This window comes from Vidua macroura, chromosome 5 (assembly GCF_024509145.1).
Source record: "Vidua macroura isolate BioBank_ID:100142 chromosome 5, ASM2450914v1, whole genome shotgun sequence".
Lineage (NCBI taxonomy): Eukaryota > Metazoa > Chordata > Aves > Passeriformes > Viduidae > Vidua > Vidua macroura.
The window spans coordinates 13470524-13496717 of record NC_071575.1 but is presented as its reverse complement, the minus strand read 5'-3'; the positions used below and the strand labels follow the sequence as shown (position 1 = coordinate 13496717).

Genomic DNA, 26194 nt, shown 5'->3' with positions numbered 1-26194 from the left:
TTGTTCCCCCTAAAAATAACAGAAACCAGAATGTACAGTGATTGAATTGATTGTTGCTCCATGCATTACCACATAACATGATCTGCTTCTGAGCTCTGCAACATCTACTCCTTGAGTTGCATCCCAAATTTGTTGGGAGTTTAAATACCTATTATAGGTTGTAGGCACCTTCTCTCTTCCCTTCCTTCAGCACAGGATATGCATAGGCCTAAATGTATATAAAGAGTTCCCCATGTGGAAAACAGTTGATCCTTTTTTTTTATTGAGCTGTGTGTTGAATTTCTGTGCTGAAATATCTGTGCCCTTTTACCAGGCTTCCCACGAACACAGTCAATAGATCGCTGTTCCATGCCATATGCTTTCCTCATTTGCCCATAAAAAGGAAAACCCTACAGTGGTCAATGCACTACAAATGCCTAAATAAATTAGGCAAATATAAAATAGAACATACATTAAAGAAGCCTCAGGCAGCACTACAATATGTTAATGGAATAACTGCACAGTACAGTGACCATGAAAAACAAGATTAATGAGGTCAGGCAGCATAGACATACTAAGGAGGTGCAGTAAAATCCAGGAGCCAGCTTTTTCACTAGAAGTTAATTACTTTTTATACAATGCTCCTGCAGAAGAAACTTCTATGAGCTATAGGACCCTCACTGCTGTCCTAAGAAGGAGGTTGGACATTTGCATAAGGAGAAGCTTCCTCCCACTTCCCACTCCCCCATTCTGTGACTCAGTGGTTTCTGGGAGAAGATGATGAACAAACCAGCTTGCCAATGTATCATTGCTTTCAAGTCCATTCAGAGTTCTTCCCTGGGAATGTTCTGTGTTTGATCCTAATCAATGATGGAGAGTGAAAAGTGAGAGAAGATAAAGCTATCTGCTTTTTAAAATCCCTGTTGAGAGGAGGATCTGTATGTAGATACATGAGTGACAGCTGCTACCTGACTTCCCCTGATAGAAGGTGAGAATTTGACACCTTTTTTAGTCCAATTATCCAAAATGTGTACAGCCAATATTATCAATGTTTCTTTCTTTTTTTTTTAAATGGTTATTATTTAATTAAACAACACGCCTGAGAAAAATAGAGGTCTTTAAATACACTGTGTCAATTATTTCAATATCTTTCTTGATCATATTTCTTCACATATTTTCAGCAGATTAGGTATTTTCATGGGTTTCGGGGGATAGGATTTGTTAGACATTTTTCTGAGTGTTTTTTTCGTCTTATGTGGGTTTTTTCCTCTTCTGGGTCAGAACAGGTATTGCAGAGTTCTTTATTCAGGAGTACATGAATGTGTATCAGTATAAAAGTAACATGCATGTGTTTTATTTGTCAATAAAAGATTTTTCTAGTTTCCAATTGTTGATTTTTTATTTACTCCTTAAGTCTTGGGATCAGGATGATGATTCTTCCTTTTGAACACACTAATGATTTTAATTCAAAATTCCATTTTATCTGAAGATCCACATTTGGCAGCCAATACTTTTACCATACAAGAAACCCTGCATATTGCTGGATCTTTACATGACCTCTCACACATCCTCTAAACATGTCTGAAATCCTCAGACTATAATCCCAAATTCCATCTAAATCAATCCATTATTTGTGATTTTGTTTTCCCCCTAGGCTCCAAATGCAGGCAATGCAAGTAAAATGTATGCCATTGATCTCTTCAGACTACAGAAGGCCATTTAGAAAATATAAGTACTCCTCTGCACCTCAAGTGCCAAAATCCAGTGGCCTATTTTAAATCAAGGACTGAAGAAAATTAGTCAGGAATTCATAAATAATTTTGTCATCTCCTAGGCAAACTAACCTGCTTCAGAAGGGGAATCTCATAACAAAAAGGCTACTTGAATTGTTTATATGCCATTAATTTTTGGCAGTTACATTATCAGTAGCAATACTATCTGATTCTTGCTAGCTCTTTGCTTTAGCTTAGGGCCTTAATTGAATTAAAGGGTATGAACATGGAAGAAGTTTCAAGGCTCCCCTGTGTGTAACTTCATGCTGAAATAGTGAACAATTAAAGGAATAATGCCTTTTTTTTTCTTGTTTCCCAATTCCCAGTTGCATTTATTTGGAAAAGATAAGGCAACTTTGTTATCCTCTGGATGAAAAAAATGCAGTTGATTTTGACATACTAGCAAAGCAGGTCATTGCCTAGGGAAAAATGCATGAGGAATTGAATCTTCCATAATTATATTGGGGATTTCTTAGGGAGAGCAAAGGGATTCCTGTTTATTAAGGCAGCAATGCCTTAAATTCAGCTCTGGACAAACAAGCAATTAGAATGGCTTGTTCAGGATCACAGATCAATTTCTGTCCCCTGAAATGTGTAAGACACATAAAAGAGGGCCTTGTATAAGAGGAGGTGGGATTATAAATGGGGTATCTTAAGCATCATTACTGTAGTGGTGATAAGATGAAATGCTTGAATGTGAGCTTATGCATAAAGCTTTTGATGATACTTTATACAAAAATGTAGGGTTTTTTTTGGTTTTGGGCTTTTTTTTGTGTGTGTGCGTTTTGTGTGTTTTATTGTGTTTTTGTTTTGGTTTGGTTTCTTCTGTTAAAAATAAAGGTGGCACACAAAGGCATCTGAAACCTAAAAGAGATGACCTCCTAATTATGTTGCCTGCTCCACTCCAATTCAATTTACAGAATTAAAGGAAGCCATCCTTGGAGAAGGGATTACATTTGTTACAATCCACTCTTACAGACAGTGACCCAGTATATTTAAAGCATGCTCTAAAAAACAGTTTGAAAAAACAGGTCATAAAGTTCATGTTTGTGCTGTCATCAGGCCAACTGTTGTGCCTCAGCTGGGAGATACAGAGCTGTGACTTTAATCTGTGCAGGGTAGCCCTAATCATGGATATATTTAGACAGCCACATTATCAGCTGCAAGGGGGACCTGATTGCTGCTGAGGGCCCAGATCATCTGTAGCACTATTGCCCTGGCAGGTGCAGATGCCAGAAGAAGCAGCAAAAACATTCTGAGGTGGCCGAGTTCCCTGTCTCCTGTCAGCCATGGGGCTCTCTGGAGAGCTCCCCACACTTGGCCTCACTGGAGCACTGCAGTGATGCCCTTGTCTGGGGTCACACAGCCACAGGGCAGCCCCATGCAGCCATCCAAGGGAAGCAGTGCGCACACAGTGTGCTCCATCCACTGCACGTGCAGCCCAGGGGGCCAGAATAGAGGGGTCACATACAGCCCACAGCACCACCCACCAGAAACCATATCCTGTGGGTTTTGGGCCCTCAGCAGCAGAAATTTTGCTCTGCAGATTTTATTCTCTGGGGTCACAGCACACAGGCCCAGTAACCCTGTGGACCGAGCCATGGATTGTCATTCAGGGTGAGGAGATGCACAACAGGCTAAAAGAGTTACCCAGCAGTTAAAAAGGCATCATACAGGAACAAAACCACTCTCCTGGCCTATTTCGTTCTCTGTATACATCTTGGATGGTGCTTGCATTATCTAAACCCTCTGCAGCTCTCCCAGAGGGGGTCAGGGGCTTTGGTTATCAGCCCAATGTCCCCTCATCTCTGAAGGGGAGACAGAAGTGGAACCAAGCAGAAGGTGCATGGGAGAGCATTCTTGAATCTGAAAGGAGGCTGACTTCTATTTCCTTTTCTTTTTGGAAAAGGCTTTGCTTAGTGAACGTGAAAACAATTACCCATCTTTTATGAGCTCTGGGATGTACAAATGACATCCCTAAATAAATTTGAAATGGTTCACTATCTGCAGTTATACATCGTCCTTGCCTTCTGTCCTGGCAGGTTAATAATTTTTTCATATCAGGGAACACACTTGATCCTCTTGAAAGTAGTACCTGTGTGTATGAAATGAAAAGTAGGAATGTATTTAGTCGTCTTAAGGAGAGAGAATATTTGTGTTAAGAGAATCATCCCAATTTAAAAGAAAAACTTCATATTCTGATAACTGAAAACATTTTCAAACTTCTTTAGGATATAATACTCTGTTTGCATCTAAATTGCAAATGAACTGTTGAAGAAAGTGTTTGTTGAAGTGTGTTTTATGAGTGCTGTAATCCATATGGTATTCTGCAGGTTTTTAAAAACTAAAATTTATTGGATTTTGTAACAAAATAGAACATTAAAAACTTTAACTATTCTGGGACCAATTTTTAAAAGTTGATCTTAGTTCCTTTAGCATTAGTAGAGAGGTTCAAATAATTCCAATCAGCATAGGGATGATATTCATTGATGTTTGTGTTGCTTGATCTCCAAGGTAAAAACAGGTCATTCAGCCATCCTAGAAATAAAAATAATTTCATTTTCAATAATGTATGTGTCTAAGTACCTTTGAAGTGACCCTTCAGTATTCCAATAAATCTGATAGCCTTTAAACCCATTTGTCATGTGCAAAGGGTAGAAAGTGGTCTCAATTCACAGGCCTTAGAGCTTCCAGTTAAAGGAACACTGGGAAGATACAGTTCCAAGCATCCTCTGGACTCCGTATCTCCAGAACTCCTGATCTCATACTCTGCTATTGGCAAGAAGGAACTTGTATATCTCCCAGAATTTTAATGTTTGGTCAGTTAAAACTGAGGGAAAAAAAAAAAAAAAACCAAACCAAACAAAACCAAGCATTAAAGTCAGTCAATAGGTTAAAAGCAACCAAGTGAAAGAAAGGAAAATAGTCTTAGTGAATTTTAAAGGCAAGGTTCCTACATCATTGAACACAGTGAAAAATCTTTCTACAGAATTTCATAGCAAAGCTCCTCTGACACCAGAAGAATACATGTTGGATTTGGGATGTGTATCCACCAGTGAACAGCTGATATTTGTGCACACCAATATGTTGACCTTATGCTTCCAGAAGAGGAAAGTATGGATAAATAGGCTGGTCAGCTTCTTTTCAAGGACTTAGTGTGACTGATACATAATCAATGAAGCTAGTAACCATAACTGTAAAAATACTTGGAGAGAACTCACGGCACTTATAAAACAAAAATATGCTATTACTTTTGTTTCATTTCCTTCAGAAATGAGTGCACATATAATTCTCCTCCACCCTCCATTAACCAACTGTTTGGTCTCCAATCTTTGGAGTTAATGAGCAACATTACTGCATTTTTATCTGACTATCCATAATTTTATTTACTACAAGTAATCTTTTATTTATCTGTCTTCACAAAGAAGGGTGTTAACTTTCATCAGGAGTAGTAAAACTGCTGTTGCCTTTGTTCTAAAACCTCCACTGATGAAATTGGCATTTCTGTGGTCATTGTAACTGCTTTATGGCTGGAGTGGGGAATCTTAAGCAAGTTTCAGGTATTTACAAACACACAGACAAAAATACTTGATATTATTAAATCAATAATGAAATGAGATCCACAAGTATCTAATGCACCCCAACTTGGCAAAAGGTGAAATTTCCACTTGTACCCAAAGAATGTGCTATTCTTCATATCATCAAAACTTCTCAACATATTGAACCCCTATCGGTGTTGTGTTAGGCTGAGGGTTGTAATTACTGTTCCCTTCAAATCTTGAGCAACTGAAATTCATCCTTGTTGTACTTTTGCCCATTAGGTGAAATATTGAGTTTAAATCAACAAAGCAGTGAAGTATGGCTCAGTTCATCCTTCTAAGGCTGTTTCGTGTTGAAATCACTGCATTAGTCTAGCAATTTAAAACATGTACATGAAAAATTCAGGTTTCAATCACTATTTCTTACTGTACATTCCACTACCTTAAGAACAAAAAATATGACCAGTCTTCAGGAAATGTCAGCTATTACTAAGCCTTCTTGATAGAAACTATTGAATATACTTTTGATGCAAAGTAGGAAATTGCATAACTAATGGACAGGTAATTTTCTCCAAGACTGTAGCAACTGAAGGAGTTTTCTTACGATCACTCCAGGACATCTCTAATAATTCTCTTTATACTGTAATAAGAAATCCAGGAGTATGCACCTACATTTGGAGTTAGATCTGAAAATTTCAGCACAAGTGGGACAATTGGGAAATTTTGTTGGTTTGGTTTGTTTTTTTTTAATCTTATGTGAAACTGAAGTGTTTGGGTGGTGGCATCACCAGCTCTGGCACAGCTCTACTGAAACCATGCTGCCTGGTAGATGAGACTGAAGCTCTGAGTTGGTGGGAGGAGATGACTCTGCAGGAAATATCCTACAGCTCCAGGGAAACAAAACTGAGTGGAAACAATAAAGATACGTTTACACGGAGGAAAGGAATGTGTGACATTCTCTGCCTTGGCTTTGCATATGTTGGTTTCTTGGTATGAAGTAGCACCGTTTTGGGGCCTGAGCTGGCTGCAGTGACGTGGCACCAGATAGGACTGAGACAGCTGGTGGGACTCCACCTGCTTCTGGTGGAGCTCAGCCCCGTGTTCTTGTTCCATAGTGTAGATGCTCTAGGTCTCCCTTCTCCCCTGTTATCACAAATGAATTTCTACTTGCTCCCTCTCCACTGACTGCTAGCTGAGTTGTGGGGCACAAAAACCCAAAGGGAGAAAAATGTGGCTGCAAAGACATTTTATGAAGTTCCTCAAGGGATGTGTTATGCAATTGCTATGCCTCTTACATATTTTTTTATTAGCAAGCTTTCATAAAGCAGTGAATTCTTTAAAAATGTTTCAAAAAAAAAAAAAAAACCAAAACCAAAACAACCCAGAGAGTCATCTTAAATAATTTAGAAGTGAATTAAGATGTGAAAAAGAAAAGAAAAAGTTCTGAAGCAGTAGGCTCATCCTTTGCAAACTTGGGATCATGTATAATACACCGCATAGTTGTGAAGAAAATGGCTTTCTATCTTTGCCTGTATGTTAGATCCTGCTGGAACACTCTGTTCTGTGCTCCCAGAAACACTTAATGCTGCTCGAAGCACGTGTACCCGGCACTACACAGAAGAATTGAGCAGCTCCTCCCACACAGCCAGGCACATCTCCTTGCTATTGTAAGAGGGGTATCAAGCAGCTTTTGTTCCTCTGTCTCTGAAAATGCATCAGAGACAAACATGGGGGGAAAATGGTCACTGAAGGTGCTGTAGAAAGCAGAAAATGAAAAGAAATTGATCAAAAGGCTGGGATTTTTTTTTTGATTCACAGATGCTATGGATCTCTATTTTTTCCTTTTTTTTTTAATTAAAAATCTGTGATTTTCTTGTTTTTCATCACATGCCTGTTTAAGACATCTGGTTAATCTAAGTCAGAACTGATGGCCTAATTTTATAGAGGTGTATGTTTCTGCTGTCAAGATTTTTGTTTCTATTTTAGTTAGTATTTTCTGATTTCCTTTAATAAATGGAGGAAAAAAAAACCCTTTCTTTTTTTTTGTGAGATAATTGGAGATGACTGCCTCTGCTTGTATTCAGGCCCCTCTCCCTGCTTTCCTAGTGTTATCAAGCATGCTCTTAAAAGATATTTATATAAGTGATCAGATCACTCTTGTTTCCTGTAAAATAGTACCATTAAAAACAAGAACCTTTTTCCTTTTTTTTTTTTTTTTTTTTTTGGTTTTGGTTGGTTGGGTTTTCTTTAGGGGGGGTTCTATTTGCTTTTATGGCACATGTCTAAGAAAGAAGCAAAAAAACCAGTGGGAGCTCTGATATTCAGATATTGCACTGTGGGCCCTAAAATCATAACCTTGGTCATTTGCATTTATAACGACAATTTTATCGTTGTCAGGGACATTACTCACATGACTGAATTCAGGAAAGTAAGTTATTGAGGTTTCTTCATCACATCTGGGGAAAGAATTAAGTCACATGAGGAGCGGTGGAAAAGCTTAATTTTGGGCACCCGACACGCACTACAATCCTGTTAAAGGGATGAGTGACTACACTTTCACACCAGCATGATTGAACTGTTCACACCTAAATGCAGTTGAGCAGCACTGTACATAAAGCTACACAATCAAGTAAGAATGGTGTAGCTGTGATTTTAATTTTTTTCCCACCTGATAATATCCAGAAAATCTCTCAGTACTCAAAGGAAGGTAATAACACAGACTGTCTCTGTGATGTTCCTTCACCCTGCCAAATCTGTCCTAGAGAACTAATTATATTAATTTTGTCTTGAGAATTCTGTCTGAGACTGATTAAAATGCCTGAGTTAATACCATTGCAAGGAGAAAAAAACCTGTAACAGGAGCAGTGCCATGACTACAAATGACAGTGATAAAGAGAATAAGTTCTGGCAAGTGTTGGCTAGAAAAAAATGAGGGGAAAAAGCTGCTGTTCTTGCAGCAAAGTATTCACTGCATTGATATGCAGGATTTAGATAGACAGACCACAATCAAAGGACAAAAAAATGGCTAAAATGAAATCATTTGACCTCCAAAGCCAGACCCTGCACAAAATGAAATACATGCAGGCACCTGATTTACAAGCCAAAAAACCCACATGTCCAACTTTGGTGGAGATATGTTGGGAGTATAGTGAGGCAGCTGCTTATGTCTACCTAAATAGTGCAATCAGTGTTTAACTTTTTTTCTGTTTTAGTAAGTGCATAGTAGGTAATATCCTTTGTAGTCTGTGCAGACCTGGCCTAAAATATCCAGTGTTACCATTACAATGTCTCCATGTTTTGCTATTTTGATGCATTTTTGAGACAGGCAGATTTGGAAGGTTTGGTTGCCACTACTTAATAAACAGCTCCGAAGGAGCCATCTATTTAAAAGTGTATTTGATTTCCAAATCACAAATCTTAATAAAGCTGGTTAAGAACTTTTTATTACATCATTGGAAAATAAGTGAAAGGTCTTTTTCTCAGATGTTTATTAAAAGATTTTAAAAATATGTCTTGATTTTAACTACATCATAAATTGAAGTATGTAAGGTGCAAATATGAAGAAAAAAATACTTGCAAGCATATTGGTTTCTTAAAATCTTTCAGTATTTTAATGGAATTTGCACTTAAAATCTGCAGACAGTCACAGTTTTAATTCTAAAAGTCAGGGAATACTGCTATAAAAGTATCATAAAAATTCCTGTTTTTTCCTTTGCCTGACCACAGGGTGACTGAGAGCCCCATGCTGACCAACACAGGCTGCTCTGGCAGTCACCAGGCAGTGCAAGAGGCCATAATGCAACCACTACAGACAAGGGTGTTTGAAATTATTTCAGGTCTTCCTAAAATTATATGGCAGGCCAGAAAAAATAAAACCCTGAGAAGCATAGAACTATAAACCTCTTTATGATCCCTTCCATCCCAGCTTTACTATGAAAAACTACAGGAAAGGTAAAAATTTGGAATTTGAGATGACATAATCGGATTGCAGAGCACAACAAACAGTTGAATCATTCTTCTCACTTACAAGCTACTTTCACTTTAATATTATTGTTAACAACTTCCATTCAGGATTGCAACGAATTACTGTTTATCTCATCTAGATTCTTCTATCCTATTGAATTCCTAAATTCATGAAAATGAAAACCTGACTGTGTAATAATGGTTATGTATGGCTGTGTTGTGAGGAGTTCTCTCGATTGACAAGCTTTCAAATTATCTGTTTCTATTGTTTTCTTAAATTTTTGTTTTTACTGGATCCAAACTATGATTGCTTTATTAAAAACAAGTGTTGCATGTGCTGCTATACTGCTACTATCCCATTTAGGAAAAAAAATCATCTGTATAAACAAAACAGAATACTATGTTATGGATTTGCTTTTTATTTGCCACATGTGCATGTTGTTTGCTGAAGTCAAAGGAATAGCATCAGAAAAGCCTTCTGTTGCATCTGTCCTGGCGAGATTCTGGTTTTTGTCCTGGCCAGACCTGAGGCTCATGTCACAAGGAATATCTTCTCAGTGAGTGGCTCCTTTGAAATCAAGCTTAAATGAAGCAAAGTGGCTCCTTTGAAATCTTGCCCCATAGAGCAAACCTTTTTCTGTATGGAGTAAGCGCAGCAAAATTTGGTCATTTAAGGATGTCATGAGAGGGACTTCCTGAAATGAACATGCCATAGTTATGACCAATGCTGACAGCCTGTCCTTGCCCCTCTGAGTCTTTCAATCCCTTCTTGACCTTCCTGCAGTGGCAGAAAAGTTTGTTAAACAACTGACAGACTGTAGACTGGGACTCTGGCTTATGGGACTAGTCTCACTTACTTAAACAGGACTCTGCTTATGTGAGAAGTGGTTTGAGGAATTCATTGCCTGATAGGCTAATTTAGAAATGCAGACTGCAGACATGTGGGTTTGTGTGTAAGCATGAGCATGTTGAAGAGAAAGGGAAGTTCCCAGTGGGGTCACAAATCAGACTTTTGCCCTTTCTCTGACTCCTACCAGTCTATCTTTTCAGATGCGAGACTTCTCCACTTTGGAAGAATATGTGACTGACTGACTTCTTCACCCCCACACTTTCAGGATGAAACACTCACTGCTCCAACGCTGAGGTTAGGTGCAGTGTTGCAATGCTGGATTGAGAGACAGGCTTGCATTTGGAGCTGAAAAGCCCTTACCCCCTCTTCACTGCAGAGTGCTGCTTTGGCAGTGGGCTGGATCCACACCACGTTTCTGAGCCCAGGTCTGTGCCTGAGCTCAAGTCCAAACATTTCTAGTGGCAACACAATAGGAATGGCAGCCTGCTCTCAAGGTTCCAGGAAAAAAAAGCCTTAGGGCCAACATTCCCCTTGGAAGGCAGGTAAGGGCACTCACCTGCAGTGAGAGAGGCTGGCTACTGCTGTCTCTGTCTACAACCAAGCCATGGAGCTAAAGTTTTTCCAGGGAGGAAGGACTCCCATATCACCACTGTAACTTGAGGAGTGTCTGCTTGAAAACTTTACAAAACAAAGTGGGGACTCACAACCAGGCCACGGGGTCCCCGAGGAGCAGCATGGCATGCAGGGCTGGCTATGGACTCTGGGTTATGTTTGCCCCCTGGAGCAGCAACTTAATGTCACTACAGCTGCCACTGCATATTCAAAAAATGAAACGGGCTAAAACATTGAAAAATGTTTTAAGCATCCCATGGAAAGCTTTCTTCTGCATAAAGTAAAAATAAAAGAGGAAACCTCTTCCTATACATTTTCAAATACTTGGTAAATGATGAAAATACTGTGTCATTTTAATAACATCAACCTATACTAAAACTAAACTCTACATAGAATGGATTGTTGTTGTATTTTATGTATTGCAACAAGTACTCTTCAGCTTACAGGTTATGCCAATCTAAGGCATATATACTACTTTTTGGAAACAAATACCAATTACTTCCCAGCTGTTATTTCTTGATTAGGTCAATGACAAACAATGCAAAAAATTATCTAGACTTGACACTGAAACAGGAAGAGGAGAGACCTAACACTTTTCTACACTGAAAGACTTTAATAAGATACCACATAAAAATCCTATAACTCTCTCTAACAGGAAAAAAAAATATCCATGCTGAATATGTAGTGTATTTATTTTCATAAGCAAATATATAGTAATTCAGACCCCAAGACTAGAGCAAATTTTTTTAAAATCAAGTAACTCTAATTTTTCTCCTTTGAACTCTTGAATCTTTCCAGTTACCATAAAGAACACTCAGTAGCTTCAGAAAAGCTGTGAAAAGAGCATGTTGCAATAGTTGCAGGGTGTGTATGTGTGTATGTGGCATAGATGAAAGTGTATTTCTATTGCTTATTTCCATTATGACAGAACTCACAAAGTGCTAAGCACTCTCCAAACCAATGTCAAGAAACAGATTCTGCCAAAACATGATAGAAATTTTGTAAAGGTTGCACTGTATTCCTTAAATGTTAGGAAATATCAGAAGCTGGGATAGAACCTTAATTCAACCCTTCTGTGCATATCCGTTATGATCCAGTCTTTAATTTCATGATCACATACCCTTTTTCTTTATTTTTCCTCCCTAGGGCCTCTGCTTCATTTAAAGTATCAAATGGGCTGAAAAAAGCAGTTCTTAAATATTTACATTTATCTTCTTCAGCACCCTGCCACTAATATATCAGTGAGCATCTTGCACTATTAAGCTGGCAAACTGCCTTCTCTGTGTCTGGAGCTGCAGAGACAGGAGTAGACAGCTGGGAACTGGCCAGAGAAAAAAGAACCATTTTGTACATCCCAAAATGTGGAAGCATCTAAGAAGTTCAGAGTGGCGTGGTAGATCAGTGAAACGTGCTGGCAGCTGGCAGGAAGCTAAGCTACAAACCAGAAACAGGCTATGGTGTGGCTAGTTTGCTTGATGCTCTCCATTACAGTCCAATCAAGAAAAGATGACTTTGCTTGATGCCACGAGCTGCATGCCAAAGTCTTCCTCATCAATTAAGAACCTCCAGACTGTAAAGATGAGGATCTTTGGGAGAATTTCACAGGCCAGAAATGGCAGCAGCTCCTTTGCTGTCCTGCCTAGCACTGAGATGGAAATGGACTTGCCTGGACTGGGAAAACAGCATGAGCAGCTCCAGTTACCTTGTTCACACCCACGGATAGGGATGAGGTCCTCCTGGCAGGCATCTCAAGCCTTGGCCTTGAAGTTACACTTGAGCAGCTTGGTGGCTGCGAGCGACAAACACCAAGGTAGTTCATTCCTTACCAGTGGACTGGATCTGTATGCACTGCATTTTACTCTTTCCACAGAGAAGACTGTTTTATACATGCTGTTACTATTTGGAATCAATAGGAACTATGAAAACTCGATTGCTAAAGAGTCCTGAATTTAGTAACTTTGCAAGAGATTTAAGAGGAACTCCTTGATGGTCCAGAAAACTTTTTTTTTTTTAAGATAGAAAAAATTTTAAAAATTATATTTTAAATTTCTCCCCCTCTCACTGAGCGTGCAATGAAGTACATGTTGCCACATTATGTTCTTAAAAGCACAACTCAAGGGGGATGATTCAAATCAGAACAGCCTTGCTGTTCATGGAAGTTATGGTGGGGACATCTTTTTAAACCTCATAGTGCTACTAAATATAATCACTTATCTACTTGAGAGTTCCTAAAACTCCTTCTGAGCATTTGATTCTGGGTGGAATTAAGTAGAAGAGATGAGAAAGTGGCCCAGATAAAAAAGCTCAGGTTCAGGCAAAGGTGGCAAACATTACATTATTTTTTGTTGTTTTTTGAAGTATTTCCAGTAATTATTTTAGCGTAATTGTGATGCTCAGACATCGCTTTTGCACAAGGTAAGTGACAGTTTCCAGAAGGATGGTGGGCCTTGAAGGCTTGTGAAGGGGGAAAGAAGCATCTGCTGTTCAAGGTTTGAAAGAGCACAGCACTTTCCAATCTATGAACAGAGCGGAAATGGCAGCTCTGGATAGATCTCACATATGCCACAGGAACACTAAGAAAGGATGGCTGGCGCCTGAGGAGCAGCAAGAGCACAGGCCAGGTTGGCAGCTCTTCTCATAGAATGGAGGGTCAGCTCAGGATTATTAATGTAAATACTCTGAAGTTAGGAGGGGGAAAATGGGTGGGACTGTGCTCTAAAACCCACACCAACATTTTTAGTATGCACTAAAGCTGTGAGTTTGAGCTCTCCCGATTATCTTTTGAAGGCGTTTTGCAGATCTCCTTTGCGTATAGAGTCAAAGAGAGTCCCCTGGGGCTGTGCAGAGACCCTGTGCAGAGAAAAGTCCAAAAAGCACTAGACAGTTACATTTCTCACACCAGATAAGCAAAAAACCCCGTTTACTTTCATCTTTTAATCAATTTATTTCACACACATATTTTTTATAGATTCCATTAGTGAATTATTTTCACTGAAAAAGAATTTGTATGTTGTGTGTGCCTTTGTTGGGCTAATTTCTGAACAGTGACTGTAAGAATTGTGTATACAAATATCAGGCATCAGGCTGTATTTCACTTGAGGCTTTGCAAGGCGGCAGGGGACAAACCCTTGGGAAAGAATAAGGTTTCTATCAAAGAAGCTAGACTTTTGTGTTTTTTAACAAAACCAAAACAAACTAACCAAACAGAAATCTTCTGTCGGTTTTTTTCCTCTCCCTTTTTTTTAGCAAAAAGGGAGACAGAGCACTGGAAGGCCTGAGATAGACGCTCTTCCTGGCATTCACTCGCTGATACATCACTCCCCCCGAGGGCTCTGTGACACGATACCTGGGACAACAGCTCAGTGCGATGGGGGGCGCGCAGGGCCAGACGCGGTGTTTTGGGATGTCCGCGGAGAGCCCGAGCCGAGGCCCGGCTCGCGGCCTGTGAGAAGGCTTCGCCGTGCTCGGGCACAAGGGCCCGGGGCCGCCGGCTGCCCGGGAAAGGCTTCGCTCTGCGCGGAGGTCCCCGGCCGGAGACCCCGTGTGGCCGCGGTCTGAAGGCCACGGCTCACAAGCGTGAGGGAGCGCCGCGCTCGGCTCCCGGACCGCCGGGCACTGCGTGGTGCCAGCGGCGCACCCCTGCGCTCCGGGAAAAGGCAAGGACGCGCAGACACGCCGCCTCCGCCGCCCGCGGGCACAACCGATCACCGGATCACGGCTCCGGGAGCGCCCACGCCGCCGCGCTGCTGCGGCCGCCCTGGCGTGGGGCGGTCCCGGCGCGCTGACGCGGCCGCCGCCCCCGCCGCTGACGTGGCTCCGCGCTCCCCAGAGACAGCGCGCGGCCGCGCTCGCGCGGCTCCCCGCGCGGCCCCGCCGCCGGCCGGCGCCGCGCGCCGCGCCCTGCCCGCGCCGCTGCGCGCGGAAATCCGCGCGGGGACGCCCCGCACTGGCGCGCGCGGCTGCCCGCAGTGCGGGCGCGCGCCCCGGCGCGCGGAGGCCCTCGCGCGGGCACGCGGCCTCTTGCGCTGACCCCCCCCCCCCCCCGCGCGCGCCCCCGGCTCTATTTGTTTACAGCCGATTACGTCACCCACCCCGGCCGGCCCCGCCCCGCCGCCTGCCGTCACGATGGTGCGATCGCCGGATTGGCGGCGGCGCGCCCCCGGCGCCATGACGCCACTTCCGGTCGGTAGTGGCTATAAGAGGCGGCGGAGGACAAGCAGCTCCCTTCGCCCCTCGCCGCAGGAAATGCGGGGAGCGCTGCCGCGGCCGCCGCTGCTGCCGCCGCCGCCCCCCTGCCGTAGGAAGAGGAGGCGGAGGCTGCCGCCCCCGGGATGTGATCTGGGCTCTGCCGCCTGCTCCGCGCCCAGTTAGAGCCGAGCCGCGCCGCCCCCCGTCCCGTCCCGCGCCGCTCGCTCCGCTCCGCGCCCCGTCCCGACCCGACCCGTCCCAGCGCCGGCCGTCCCGGAGACCTGGCTGCCGCCCGCCGCCGCCTCCATGCATCCCGCCCTGTACACCCGGGCCAGCATGATACGTGAGATCGCCGCGGCCGTGGGCTTCATCTCCAAGTTCCTGCGGACCAAGGGGCTGATGAACGAGCGGCAGCTGCAGACCTTCAGCCAGTGCCTGCAGGAGCTGCTGGCAGGTGAGGGCGGCGTGGGCGCGGCGGGAGCCGCTCCCCCCCGTCCGCCGCGGGCCGCCTGCCCGGGCAGGGCTGGCGGCGGTGCGGGCGGCACCGCGGTCCGCCGGCGCCCGGAGAGGGGGAAGGGGAGAGATCGGCTCCTGCGAGGGACTGGAGCCCCTCCGCGGAGGGCGACTGGGGCTCCGCGGCCGTGGCTCGTCCCTTACGGGGACCCTCCGTGCCGAGGCGGCCCCGGCGGGTGTGGGAGGCAGGAGCGGGGTATAAACAAAAGGGGCTCGGGCGTCGCGCAGGCAGCTCCCCCCTCCCGTCTTTGCCTCCGTAGACAAAGCTTTCGAGCAGCCCGGACTTGAGCTCCGTGCCAAGGGCTCAAACTGCTCGGTTTCCAGAAAGAAAAATGCTCGGAAGCTGGGTTTTTTTTGCCAAGTAAAATTAGTCAGTGGACGATGGGTCTCGGTTCCCCTTTCTTCTAGAAGCGTCTCTTAGCCGCCCCACAGCCCTGGTTTCGCTGCCCTGTGGGTTTTGTAATCCCAAGCTTGCGTCCCAGTGGGCTCAGTAGTGACTACGAGTACCCTCAGATCGATAGGGTTTTGGGTGGGATAAAACTCCTGAGGTAAGTGGAGTCCTTGGTTTCTCGCCATGGAAAATAGGCTGGGAAGAGCAGTGGCGAAATACAGCTTGAGTCAGTCGGTAAATGCTGCCCAGCTTCCTCCATAGTTATTTTTGGGTGTTCTTAGAATGTGAGAAGCTAAGCATGGGTGGTGATCTCGAAAGGATGCTGGAAAGGGTCTTTTTTTCTTATCTGTTTTATGATGATTTGAAGCTCTTGAGTTTTTCTGTTACGTATGTAATAATTTCTTTATTTTTGTATTTGTTTTTATGAATGCCAGGAAGCTGCTTTTCACTCCTTTCTGGTGGTGGATGTTCTCTATATAGTAGCACAAAACAATAACTTTGTAGGAGTGCTTCCCAAGGGACATTGCACTTCCCTAAATCGCCAGCAGAAAAAAAACCTATAATGATTTTTCAAGTCATTTTATGCTAAAATAATAAGCTTATTAAGATATTGAGGTATGAAATTTGCAAGAGACCAATAATCGCTGCATGTATCTTTCAACATGGAATTAAGGAGGATAATGTTTGTTTTTTATTTTATAGAACATTATAAACACCACTGGTTCCCAGAAAAGCCATGCAAGGGATCAGGTTACCGATGTATCCGGATCAACCACAAAATGGATCCTCTCATTGGACAGGCAGCACAGCGGATTGGATTGAGCAGTCAGGAACTGTTTCAGCTTCTTCCGAGCGAACTCACTCTCTGGGTTGACCCGTACGAAGTGTCCTACCGCATTGGAGAGGATGGCTCCATCTGTGTGCTGTATGAAGCTGCACCAGCAGGAGGTAGCCAAAGTAACACCAACATGCAAATGGTAGACAGCAGAATAAGCTGTAAGGAGGAACTTCTCTTGGGCAGAACTAGCCCTTCCAAAAGCTACAATATGATGACTGTATCAGGTTAAGATATAGTCTGTGGATGGATCACCTTAAAATGGATGGATAAATTTGGTTTTTACTTTGGGTGGGCACCTCTGGGGATGGATTATGGAATTTAAACCATGTCACAGCTGTGAAGATCTGGCACACGTTAGAGTGGTATACTTAAAGTGACAGTGCCATAGTTTGGACAGTACCTTTCAGTGATTTAATAGCCTGTGAGTCAAAATGATTGCAGCTTGCTAGGGAGTAAGAAGATCTAGGAAGTGTCAGTTTCTCCAAGACACCTGACTTAATTTCTACACCAATTTTCAACCCTGATCTGTATTGATAAAGTGATTCTCTGCAGTAGGTCGTGCAGAGTAAATTTGCACTATTACATTTATTAATTGTTAGCATTTTTGGCAGCTCAGTAACAAGACTTATGAACACCATAATACTGGAAATTTTAATTTTCAGACTTTTACCTAGCACTTACAAATATGTATAAATGTACATAAGATAAAATAGTAAGAATAACCTGGGGAAATGGTCAGATCTTTACATTGGCCTCAAAAGTAGCAAGTGATCAGAATCTGCCATGGCAACAGGCTTTAAAAAGACCATATAAAGACACTGTCTGAACTGTGGTGTTAGCACCAGCCAGCTATCTGTACATTTGCTAGCTTGTAGTTTTCTAAGACTGAGTAAACTTCTTATTTTTAGAAAGTGGAGGTCTGGTTTGTAATTTCCTTGTTCTTAATTGGGTAAAAGTCTTTTCCACAAACCACCATCTATTTTGTGAACTTTGTTAGTCATCTTTTATTTGGTAAATTATGAACTGGTGTAAATTTGTACAGTTCATGTATATTGATTGTGGCAAAGTTGTACAGATTTCTATATTTTGGATGAGAAATTTTTCTTCTCTCTATAATAAATTGTTTCCTATCTTGGCATTTTAATTAATCTCTTGTCGTGATTACATAGGATCAGTTAAATTATTTTTGTCTCACAGTAGAAACAAAATAGGTACTATAAAGGCTTAAGAACATCCGTGGCACCCTGGTGCTAGGGAACACTTGGTACAGACCTGGATTAATGAAGACCTCACATATAAATGCTTGGGAAGTTTAGGGGAACACGATGTATGTGTCGCTTTAAACCTTGTAAAATCAGTCAATGTGGAAATAACTCCAGGGCCAGTAATTCCAGGATATGAGGAAAAGGTACAGAAATAACATCCACCAAAGATGACTTGAATAAATCCAGAGGATTAAAGTTTACTTGGCTTCCTGATGAAGGATATAGCAAACTTAAATGTCCATTGTGACCTACTTGCTCACGAGTTCACAGTTCTTACCTGATGGATTCCCTGCACAATAAGAGTTGGGACAAGTGTCCCTTAGCCTTAAGAGCAGCTTGCTGCCTTTTGCTTTCTTCAGATGCAAGACTTTCACTTTAGAAATCATTAAGATTGGATTCAACAAAAGGTATGTTGATCTTTTTTCCCAAACTTAAAAGGTTGGCTGAGGCGAAGTGAGAAGCCCATACTTATATGTGTATTCATTCATAGTTAATGTATGATGTAGAGATGTGATTCACTTGAGCACCACACTAATGTCATTTGTATACAGTACAGCAGATACACTTGAGAAATTCCTTACCACTCTATTTCCACTTGTCAGAGTGCTGGAGTAAAAGTCAAAGACTTTTCTGTTCCTATCTCCGGTGTACTTTGTTCTGTGAGTGCTTAATAAAAGGCCTACCCACCTTGGTCATTTTAGTCACAAGAACTGCTGTTGATGCTCTGAATGAAAAAGCCATCGTTAATTTCCAGCCAAGCTTGCAAGCTATGGGAGAACTGAGCATCAGACTTGCCAGGAGCTGTTGCAGCTCCTGCTCAACTATGAGTGAGCCTTTACAATTAGATAGTAGTACTGTGTTGTATCTCCAGTCCGTGTCTTTGTAATATAGCTGATCTGTAATATAGCTGGTTATATAAGTGCAAAACATAAGACTGAACTGTCCGTTTTTTTTTTTTTTTAGCAATTTCTTTCCCTTTGTTTTTTGAAAGTTCAACTTTACAAATAGGATTGTCACAATCTGCATATGTATGGCAATATTTTGCACTTCAAAGTATTGCTAGGGCTTCTCTGGCACTGTAGCTTTCTGGCATGGACTGGTGGAAGCATAAGTGCTCCTGAAGCAGTGAATTTTAAAGACCTTGCTCTGTAGGCATCTGAAAAAAGATGTATTACCAAAGCTTCAGAGTGAGCCTGTGTTTTAGTAAAGTACAGGTGTAACTCATGCATGGGTCAAGGTTTAGGCACATGTTTTGATACCTTAAAAATTCTGTTAGGTTGACACTTTAAATTGTTAAATCTGTAAGCAAGAAATTTATTCTAGTGGTAGGAGTACTCAAACCACAATTTCTGTTTTGTTATAAGTCCGCAGACAGCAGAAGTGTATCTGAGTAGAAAGAAAACATTGAACTTGGCTTTAAAGCTGTATTAAACTTTCATGAAGCTCACTGCTGACTGAACTATGCTTGGTATATTGTGGTGCTGCCTGCAGTCTTTTCTGTTGCACAGCAAGAACAGCATCAGAAAGGATAGCTGTATAGTTGGTCTTTGACGTGAGCTGTGCACATTATGAAAGCATCAGCTGTCAGTACTTTCTTTTTGGTAAATTAAGCATAGCTTTGTGAGGCAGCAAGTGTTCCATCTGTGAGACTGGCATGTGACACTGAACCAAGAGTGAGCCTGCTCCTTTATATCGTTAACATTTTAGTCCTTTTACGGTAAGGTGCTTTCATTCATGGCATAATTTTTAACTGCAGCTGTAACTAGTAATTGGTACAACCCATGTCCTCAGAGTTGCTGGGATTTATTCCAGCTGGAATTTAAATATACCCCAATGTGCACACAATGTGCCCTTGTCTGATTTTGAAAGTACTTAGCATACTGTGGCAGCAGGGCATAAGGACTCCTGAGAGAAGTGGAGTAAGTCTATAAGAGTAGGCTGTTGCCAATCCTGTGTTTTGTTGCAGGTAGAACAAACAGCACACTAAGCTAAATGCTTGTCACTTTTGAATTTCATTTAAGGTGCCATTATGAAACAGGCAAGGCTGTTATTTTAATGCAAATGTTAGCGATGAGAACACATTCAAGACCTGCTTGATCAGTGCACGTTAGTTAAATTAGCTGACTTTCCTTGAGGAGCCCTGAATAGTCCTGTAGTTGTTCTGAGGGCAGTCTCGGCTGTACAAGGCTCTGATGTTACAGCTCTTCTCAGAGTGAGGATCAGTCTGCTTAGACTTGCTGACCATTCAGTGAATGTCTTTTTATAAAGTGTACAGTTGCTTTCTATTTTATGCCAGGTGAGCAAATTTTTTTTTTCTGACAGTGTGTTCACCCACTGTGCTACTGTATCAGATCCTACCACTCAATGCTACTTTTGTATTTTATATTTGGTAATGATGCTCCTCCTCTAGAGAGTTGTATTACATGTATCCTGTAAGAAGCTCTGTTGTTTTGGTCTCTTTGCAGTTGTGTTTTCTCCTGCTTATTTTGGAGATGTACATCTGGCTTAAGAAACCATTTGGACCATAATTTTTTTTTTCTTCTTGTAGATCTTAGTGTCATTTTTTGGTTTGAATAGAGATGTGAGGATTCTCATTTGATTGCTAATAATGCTGATTTTAGTTTTCCACTTTTCTGCTGACTCTGCAAAGATTTTCAAGTAGATCTGCATATGACAGGCCTCTGTGCCACAGGATTTTCTTATTATTGATTTGTTCTGTCAATATACACAAGAATTTGGTAGTAACATGAGGCACTTTTGTGATGTGAAAATACCATCACTGACTTATACTTTCGTTGTAGCTCATATTGGATCAGTTCATAGGATAAGAAAGTCTTCCGTATTTATCACAAGATGAGCCTTGGATCATACCAAGTTGTATGTCTCATGCCATAGCTTAGAGATAACAATTTTGAAGGCTAAATATTGTTAAGCCTGTATGTTTTTGACTGCCATCATTTTAAATGGGTAAAGGAAAAGCTTGAGAGATTATTTAGAAGGAGAGGGAACTGTACTGCAGCAGTAGAACCTTACAAAACAGTTTACTGATGTGCAAACCATAAAGAATCCAGTTAGTGCTTCTGGAGTGGTTGGTTTGTGCTGATGCTTGTAAACATTTCTGTCACCAAATTAAGCAGATGTCATGGAACATGAACACTCAATACGCATAAGGTGTCCTTCTAATTAACCTTGTTTATGCTGGGAGAATATGATCTCTTGTTATTGTGCAGGCTAGCAATGAATACAACAAAGAACATTGCTGCTTTTCTTTTTTGTGTGTCTATGTAAAGCTTATTTCTGAATTTCCATAAATCAAGTAGTACTCTACATTTTACAAAGTTTCCTCTACTTAATGCCATAATTTTAAGAGAAAATAGTTTATATTGGCAACAGCTGCCGCTTGACTGAAGAACATTAAAGCTGTTTTTAGTTTAAAGAGTGAAACATGTATAGACTGGAGATAAATAGTTCTCCCAAAAAAGGAACGTGTATTTGCACATTCTTGGTGTAAAGCAGAGGTTATTTTTACACGTTTCAGATTTACATTCCAATGTGAACACTGAGAAGCAGGATGTTAATTCAGTGGCTTTCAGGGGTTGGTAGAGCAAGCTGGGCTTAGACAATAAATGCTGTATTAATAGTTAGCAGTGACAATTTCATCAACATAGGAATTGCGGGGTATAATTAACATCAGTTGCTTTGACACTCTGCTCTTAATGTATGGTTTCAACCTTTCTTTCAGTAGCAGTTGGAGAATGCACTGTGACAAATTATTGCTGATACAAAGTAGGTCAACAGTAAAATGGCTGACTTACCATAAATGAACAGATCTAAATTTTGTTAACTTCATGTCTACTGGAATTTTCTTAGTGGCTAAGGCTGTGCTCTTGTGTTTCTCAAGCGTGACCCTTGTATACATCTTTTCCTAACTCCTTATTTCCTAACCATTTGGTATTTTTGTCTAAACAAGAAGGAGCATTTCCTCCCAGCTGCTGGGAAGAAATCCACACAAGCAGTAGCTCTGCATGCCTGACAGCAGATGTTTGCCCTTGTAGTATTGCAATTCTGTGACTGCAAAGCTGGCAAGGAGAATTGACTTGCAACTGAGGAAAACAAGTAAAATGCTGGATCTTCAGGTTTCCAGGTTTTCTTTACTGAAAGTGACCAGTGAAAACATATGAGGAAGGGAAATAGGATCATACAGGATGAGAAAAATCCCAGACCGAGGGAATGTCGATTATGTTTTTGCAGAGTGAGGTGATTCCTGTGATCAGCTGCTCAGTGTCTTATCATGGCTTGCAACAGTCTTCTAATGTTTTCTTGAGAGGTGTAGCTTTTATCTTTTAGATATTAGGAAACTTCTAGCTTTCATATTCTCTGAGCCACTGTAAAATCCATTGTGATTGTTCTATGTGCTGGTTATATAACTGAATAAAATTATAAACATGAACCTGTTAGCATGGTAAGGATACAAGGGAGGAGAATGTCAGTCTTCCTGGAGCAGCCTTGAATGTATGCAAAGAGCCGCAGTGTCTGGAATGCCCAATGACAGTGTCAGGGCTGGGGATGCTGCCCAGCATGCACAATTGGATTCCAGGCAGCAACACTTACCTAAGGAGCTCTAACATGGAGCTAAGGCTTGGGTACATCTTCTAACTCACAGATCAGCTTAAAGACAGATTTTGAGTACCAGTGATATCATCTGATGGCATTGACTGCAATTAAGAGTTTCCAACAGTGTGCCCATGCTTTCCTGTGTTCTATAAAGTTCAATTTTTTGCTTTTTGTAATGTAAAAACATGTAATAATTGCTGGGTTTGGAGTTTTGCTGGGCACAAGTTAATGAGTTTCTTGTATGTTAAAAAGATTATTGAAAGACAATATTTCTTCTCTGCACTGAAGTTTAAACAAAGTTTTATTTGTATGTATAAATGGTACATATATAAATTTCTTGCATAAATGTATATATACGCACACATTTCATTATTAGACTATTTTTCAGTGGGTCATCCTGAAGTCCCTGCTGGCTGTGATTTAATTCAAGTCACTGCAGGTGTTCTGAAGATTGTAATTTTGCATAGGTGGGGGGTAATTATCCTCCTTATTCACTTTTTATGCCTTAAGACGCTGGTATTAACAGGAACATGTATTCTTATTTTTCTCTTTAATTTTTCATTATGTGAATTTGCAGCTAGACTCAATTTTCTATTCCGTTGAGTAGATTTTCAGGATTTCTTGTGTTCTAGAGCAAATTGTAGTTGTCTAGAGGAATGCTTGCAACATTTTAATCAATGTGATACTGGGCTGACAGGAAATAAAGGAAAGATATTTTTTACTGTGTATATTCACGCCAATAGTAACACAGGAGAGATTTCCCTGGTAAGCAGGTGGCTGAACAATCAACCAAAGGTCCATTTTGGTTGAGCCTACCGCGCTTCCCTAGATGGGTGCAACAGAGTAGTTGCTTCTGTGTGGTAACACTCTCATTCTATAGTGTGTAAGTTAGGTGTTTGTTTACAGGTGTGAAAAACTCTACATCTTCACTACAAAATCAAGGTGTTCTTGAGGCGCATCTAATGCTGTAAAGTTATACTAGTGATATTAACCAACTTTGCAGTTCCACCTCTAGATGTAGCCTTTGTTATAAAAATTTAGTTTTTAACTGCTATCTTCCCGCATCCTTTGTCATTTGCAGCCTATTATCTAACTCCCTTGCTTGCAGGCAGCATGAGGTCATTCTGTTTGTGGATCAGTAGGGAAAAAAAGAAGGCAGTGGAAATGGCAGTATCAGCCTGAATCATGATGACATTAAGGAAAATGATACATTTAGTTCAATGTTTGTAAAGGACCTGTATCTGTGTGATGAAGGTACCAGAGAGTAAATTTTGATGGTATTTATCATACTTTCTTTGTTGTCTGGATACATTTAATATAGGTGAGACTTTTGTAATACAATTGAGGAAAAACATGTTGCAGATATGTAAGTACTTTTTAGAAGGGACAGCTGAACAAATATATCTGCTTGATTGTTTATCCAAATGTTCCTGTGACTATCTTCAAAGCTTGTTGCTTGCAGAATTGACAAGCCCTGCATCGTGAGCAGCAGAACCCTGGCTCTGAATACTGAAAGCAATAGTTTATGCAATTATTCAGTAGAAAAATACGTGCATGTCATTCAAATTTGAAATCACTATTCATAGAGTTTACTGAAGTTGAAGTTAATTCCAAGCCAACCTGATATGTGTACAAAATGTCTCCTGAATTATTAAACTGATGTAACCCCATGAGTAATTCTGCAGTACAGATATGTAATTTCTTTTTCTTGCCCCTTTTGTTACACCCTCCTCTCTACAGGAACATCCCTTTGCAAGCAGTTTACAAACAATAAAATGAAGATTGGTGTTCCAGTATTTTAAAATATAAGACTTCAGCCTCTGCACATTCCTAATTTTACTGGTATGAGTACCATGAAGCCTTTTGACTTATTCATGTGAATACGTCATATGCCCTTCAGTATTTTATGAGATCAAGTATTTATCAAAAGCTTTCTTAGTAAAGCAGAAATGTACTTTTTATTATTTCCATGGGCCCTGGAAGGCACATTAAGGTCTTTATTATTGACTGAAAAGAAACTTTCTTCTTTATTACGGTAGAATAGAGATAGTGAATAGGCTGAAAAGAGAATGCTGCACACCTACTGCATCATGATCTCATTCTCAACATGATTGCCTTGGTGCTTGCCAGTTCCAACGTTCATGAGTCACCCACCAGTATGTGATTTGCTTAAAAGCAATAAATGTCAGCACTTTTATTTACAATCTGCCTTTGAAGATTTGGAAGTCATAACTTCAACACATTTTTTTTTCTGTAACCATGAAGGCTAGGAACTGGCTTTACCTTTCTCTTTTAAATGAAATATTAAAGCTTGGATTGATGTATTGCTCAGTGTGACCTATCTGCAGTGGGTTAAGATGTGTAACTATCCAAACCCATTTCTTCCTCCACTTTGTGAGAAATTACCATTCTGGTAGGTGGGGTGGCAGAAATGACTTTTCTGACTCTTGCTCAAAATTAGCTGAAGTTGTGAGGGTCGCTAGACCTGTGTCACGTCAGACTGGAATGCCTGAGCCGCGGCGGGAGCGCAGTGCCGGGAGCTGACAGCCTCCGGCAGACAGCTGGGGGGGTTGGAAGCGCCATGAGCTCAACACCTGTACGTGAGAGCCACTCTTGTCACCTGCCTGCCAGAGCTGGCATGTGCTGAGCAAACGCTCCCGTGCTGGAATTTTGGGAAGGGGTCATGTGTGATCTGTGGGGGAGGAGAGAAGTGGGGAAGGTGAAAGACCAGACAAATTATCCATATGGTGAGTCAGTGGGAAAGAACTGAATGCAATTCCAGCCTAGTAATGATTCATAGCTCCACTGTTTATAGTTCTTGAGAGAGTGTCTGATCACATGGGCTGCAATGTACATGTTTATATGCTGTCCTTGAGGACAAATGAGGGAATTAACAAGGAAGAAAAACCCAACAAGCTTTCAGTTTCAGCTTACCTCTTTCTTGTGTGCATTTGAAAGTTTCCGTTTTTTCTAACTCTCATTGCCCCAGGCTCTTGTGCTAATAAGCCTGGCAAATTTTGCCTGTGAACTATTAAGTGTGCTTGCTAGAAACCTTACAAGCACTGTAGAGCAGATTTTAGGACACCTACGGGAAGGTGGGGTGCCGCTCGGCAGCGTTTGTGTTACTTGCTCGCTGGGTAGCACAGCAGCCCTGCTCTGGGGGGCTGGCTTTGCACATTCACTACTCAATGGATAAACTTATCCTTCCTGCTCATGGTCCTTGAGTTTGGTATGTGTTTGACTGCCTCCACTGTTGCTATAGTCCAAGGTAAATGGCAGTGCTGACTTGCTGGAATTAGGTTCTCAAGTGGTTGTTTTCTCTGCAGGCTGCTGTCGGGACATAGCTGTGGGCAGAGTGGATCCTGCCCGTGTTGCAGATACAGTCAGCAGCTGGGGCAGCTGCAGTGGTGTACAAGGCAGTTATTCTGATGGTGGTGGGCTATAATATAAACTACAAAAAGATCTTTTTGGCTAATGACTCCTAGAGAAAGAACCCTTTAAAGTGGAACTTACTCGGAGGGAGGTAATTGTGGTTGAGTGGCTGTTCCTGTGGTGGGTCTGCACAACACCTTCTGTTTTCAAGAATGGTCACATTACTTAAAATATTTAACAGTTCAGTCACTTACAAGCTGCATGTGTGTAGAGGTACACACATACAAGTATACAAGAA

At 41.6% G+C, this 26194-nt stretch overlaps 2 protein-coding genes across 2 annotated transcripts; one reads left to right on the top strand and one right to left on the bottom strand.

The window, feature by feature from the left end:
* Positions 1-10940: 10940 nt before the first annotated feature.
* LOC128807232 (5E5 antigen-like) lies at positions 10941-14884 on the bottom strand. Its single transcript, XM_053977429.1, has 3 exons — positions 14798-14884; positions 14062-14714; positions 10941-12504 (listed from the first exon to the last, which is right to left on the bottom strand). The coding sequence occupies exons 1-3, from the start codon at positions 14882-14884 to the stop codon at positions 12483-12485; spliced, it is 762 nt and encodes a 253-aa protein (XP_053833404.1). The 3' UTR covers positions 10941-12482.
* Positions 14885-14937: 53 nt separating this feature from the next.
* Positions 14938-17789, top strand: BTG1 (BTG anti-proliferation factor 1). Its single transcript, XM_053978574.1, has 2 exons — positions 14938-15357; positions 16510-17789. The coding sequence occupies exons 1-2, from the start codon at positions 15210-15212 to the stop codon at positions 16872-16874; spliced, it is 513 nt and encodes a 170-aa protein (XP_053834549.1). The 5' UTR covers positions 14938-15209; the 3' UTR covers positions 16875-17789.
* Positions 17790-26194: the final 8405 nt, after the last annotated feature.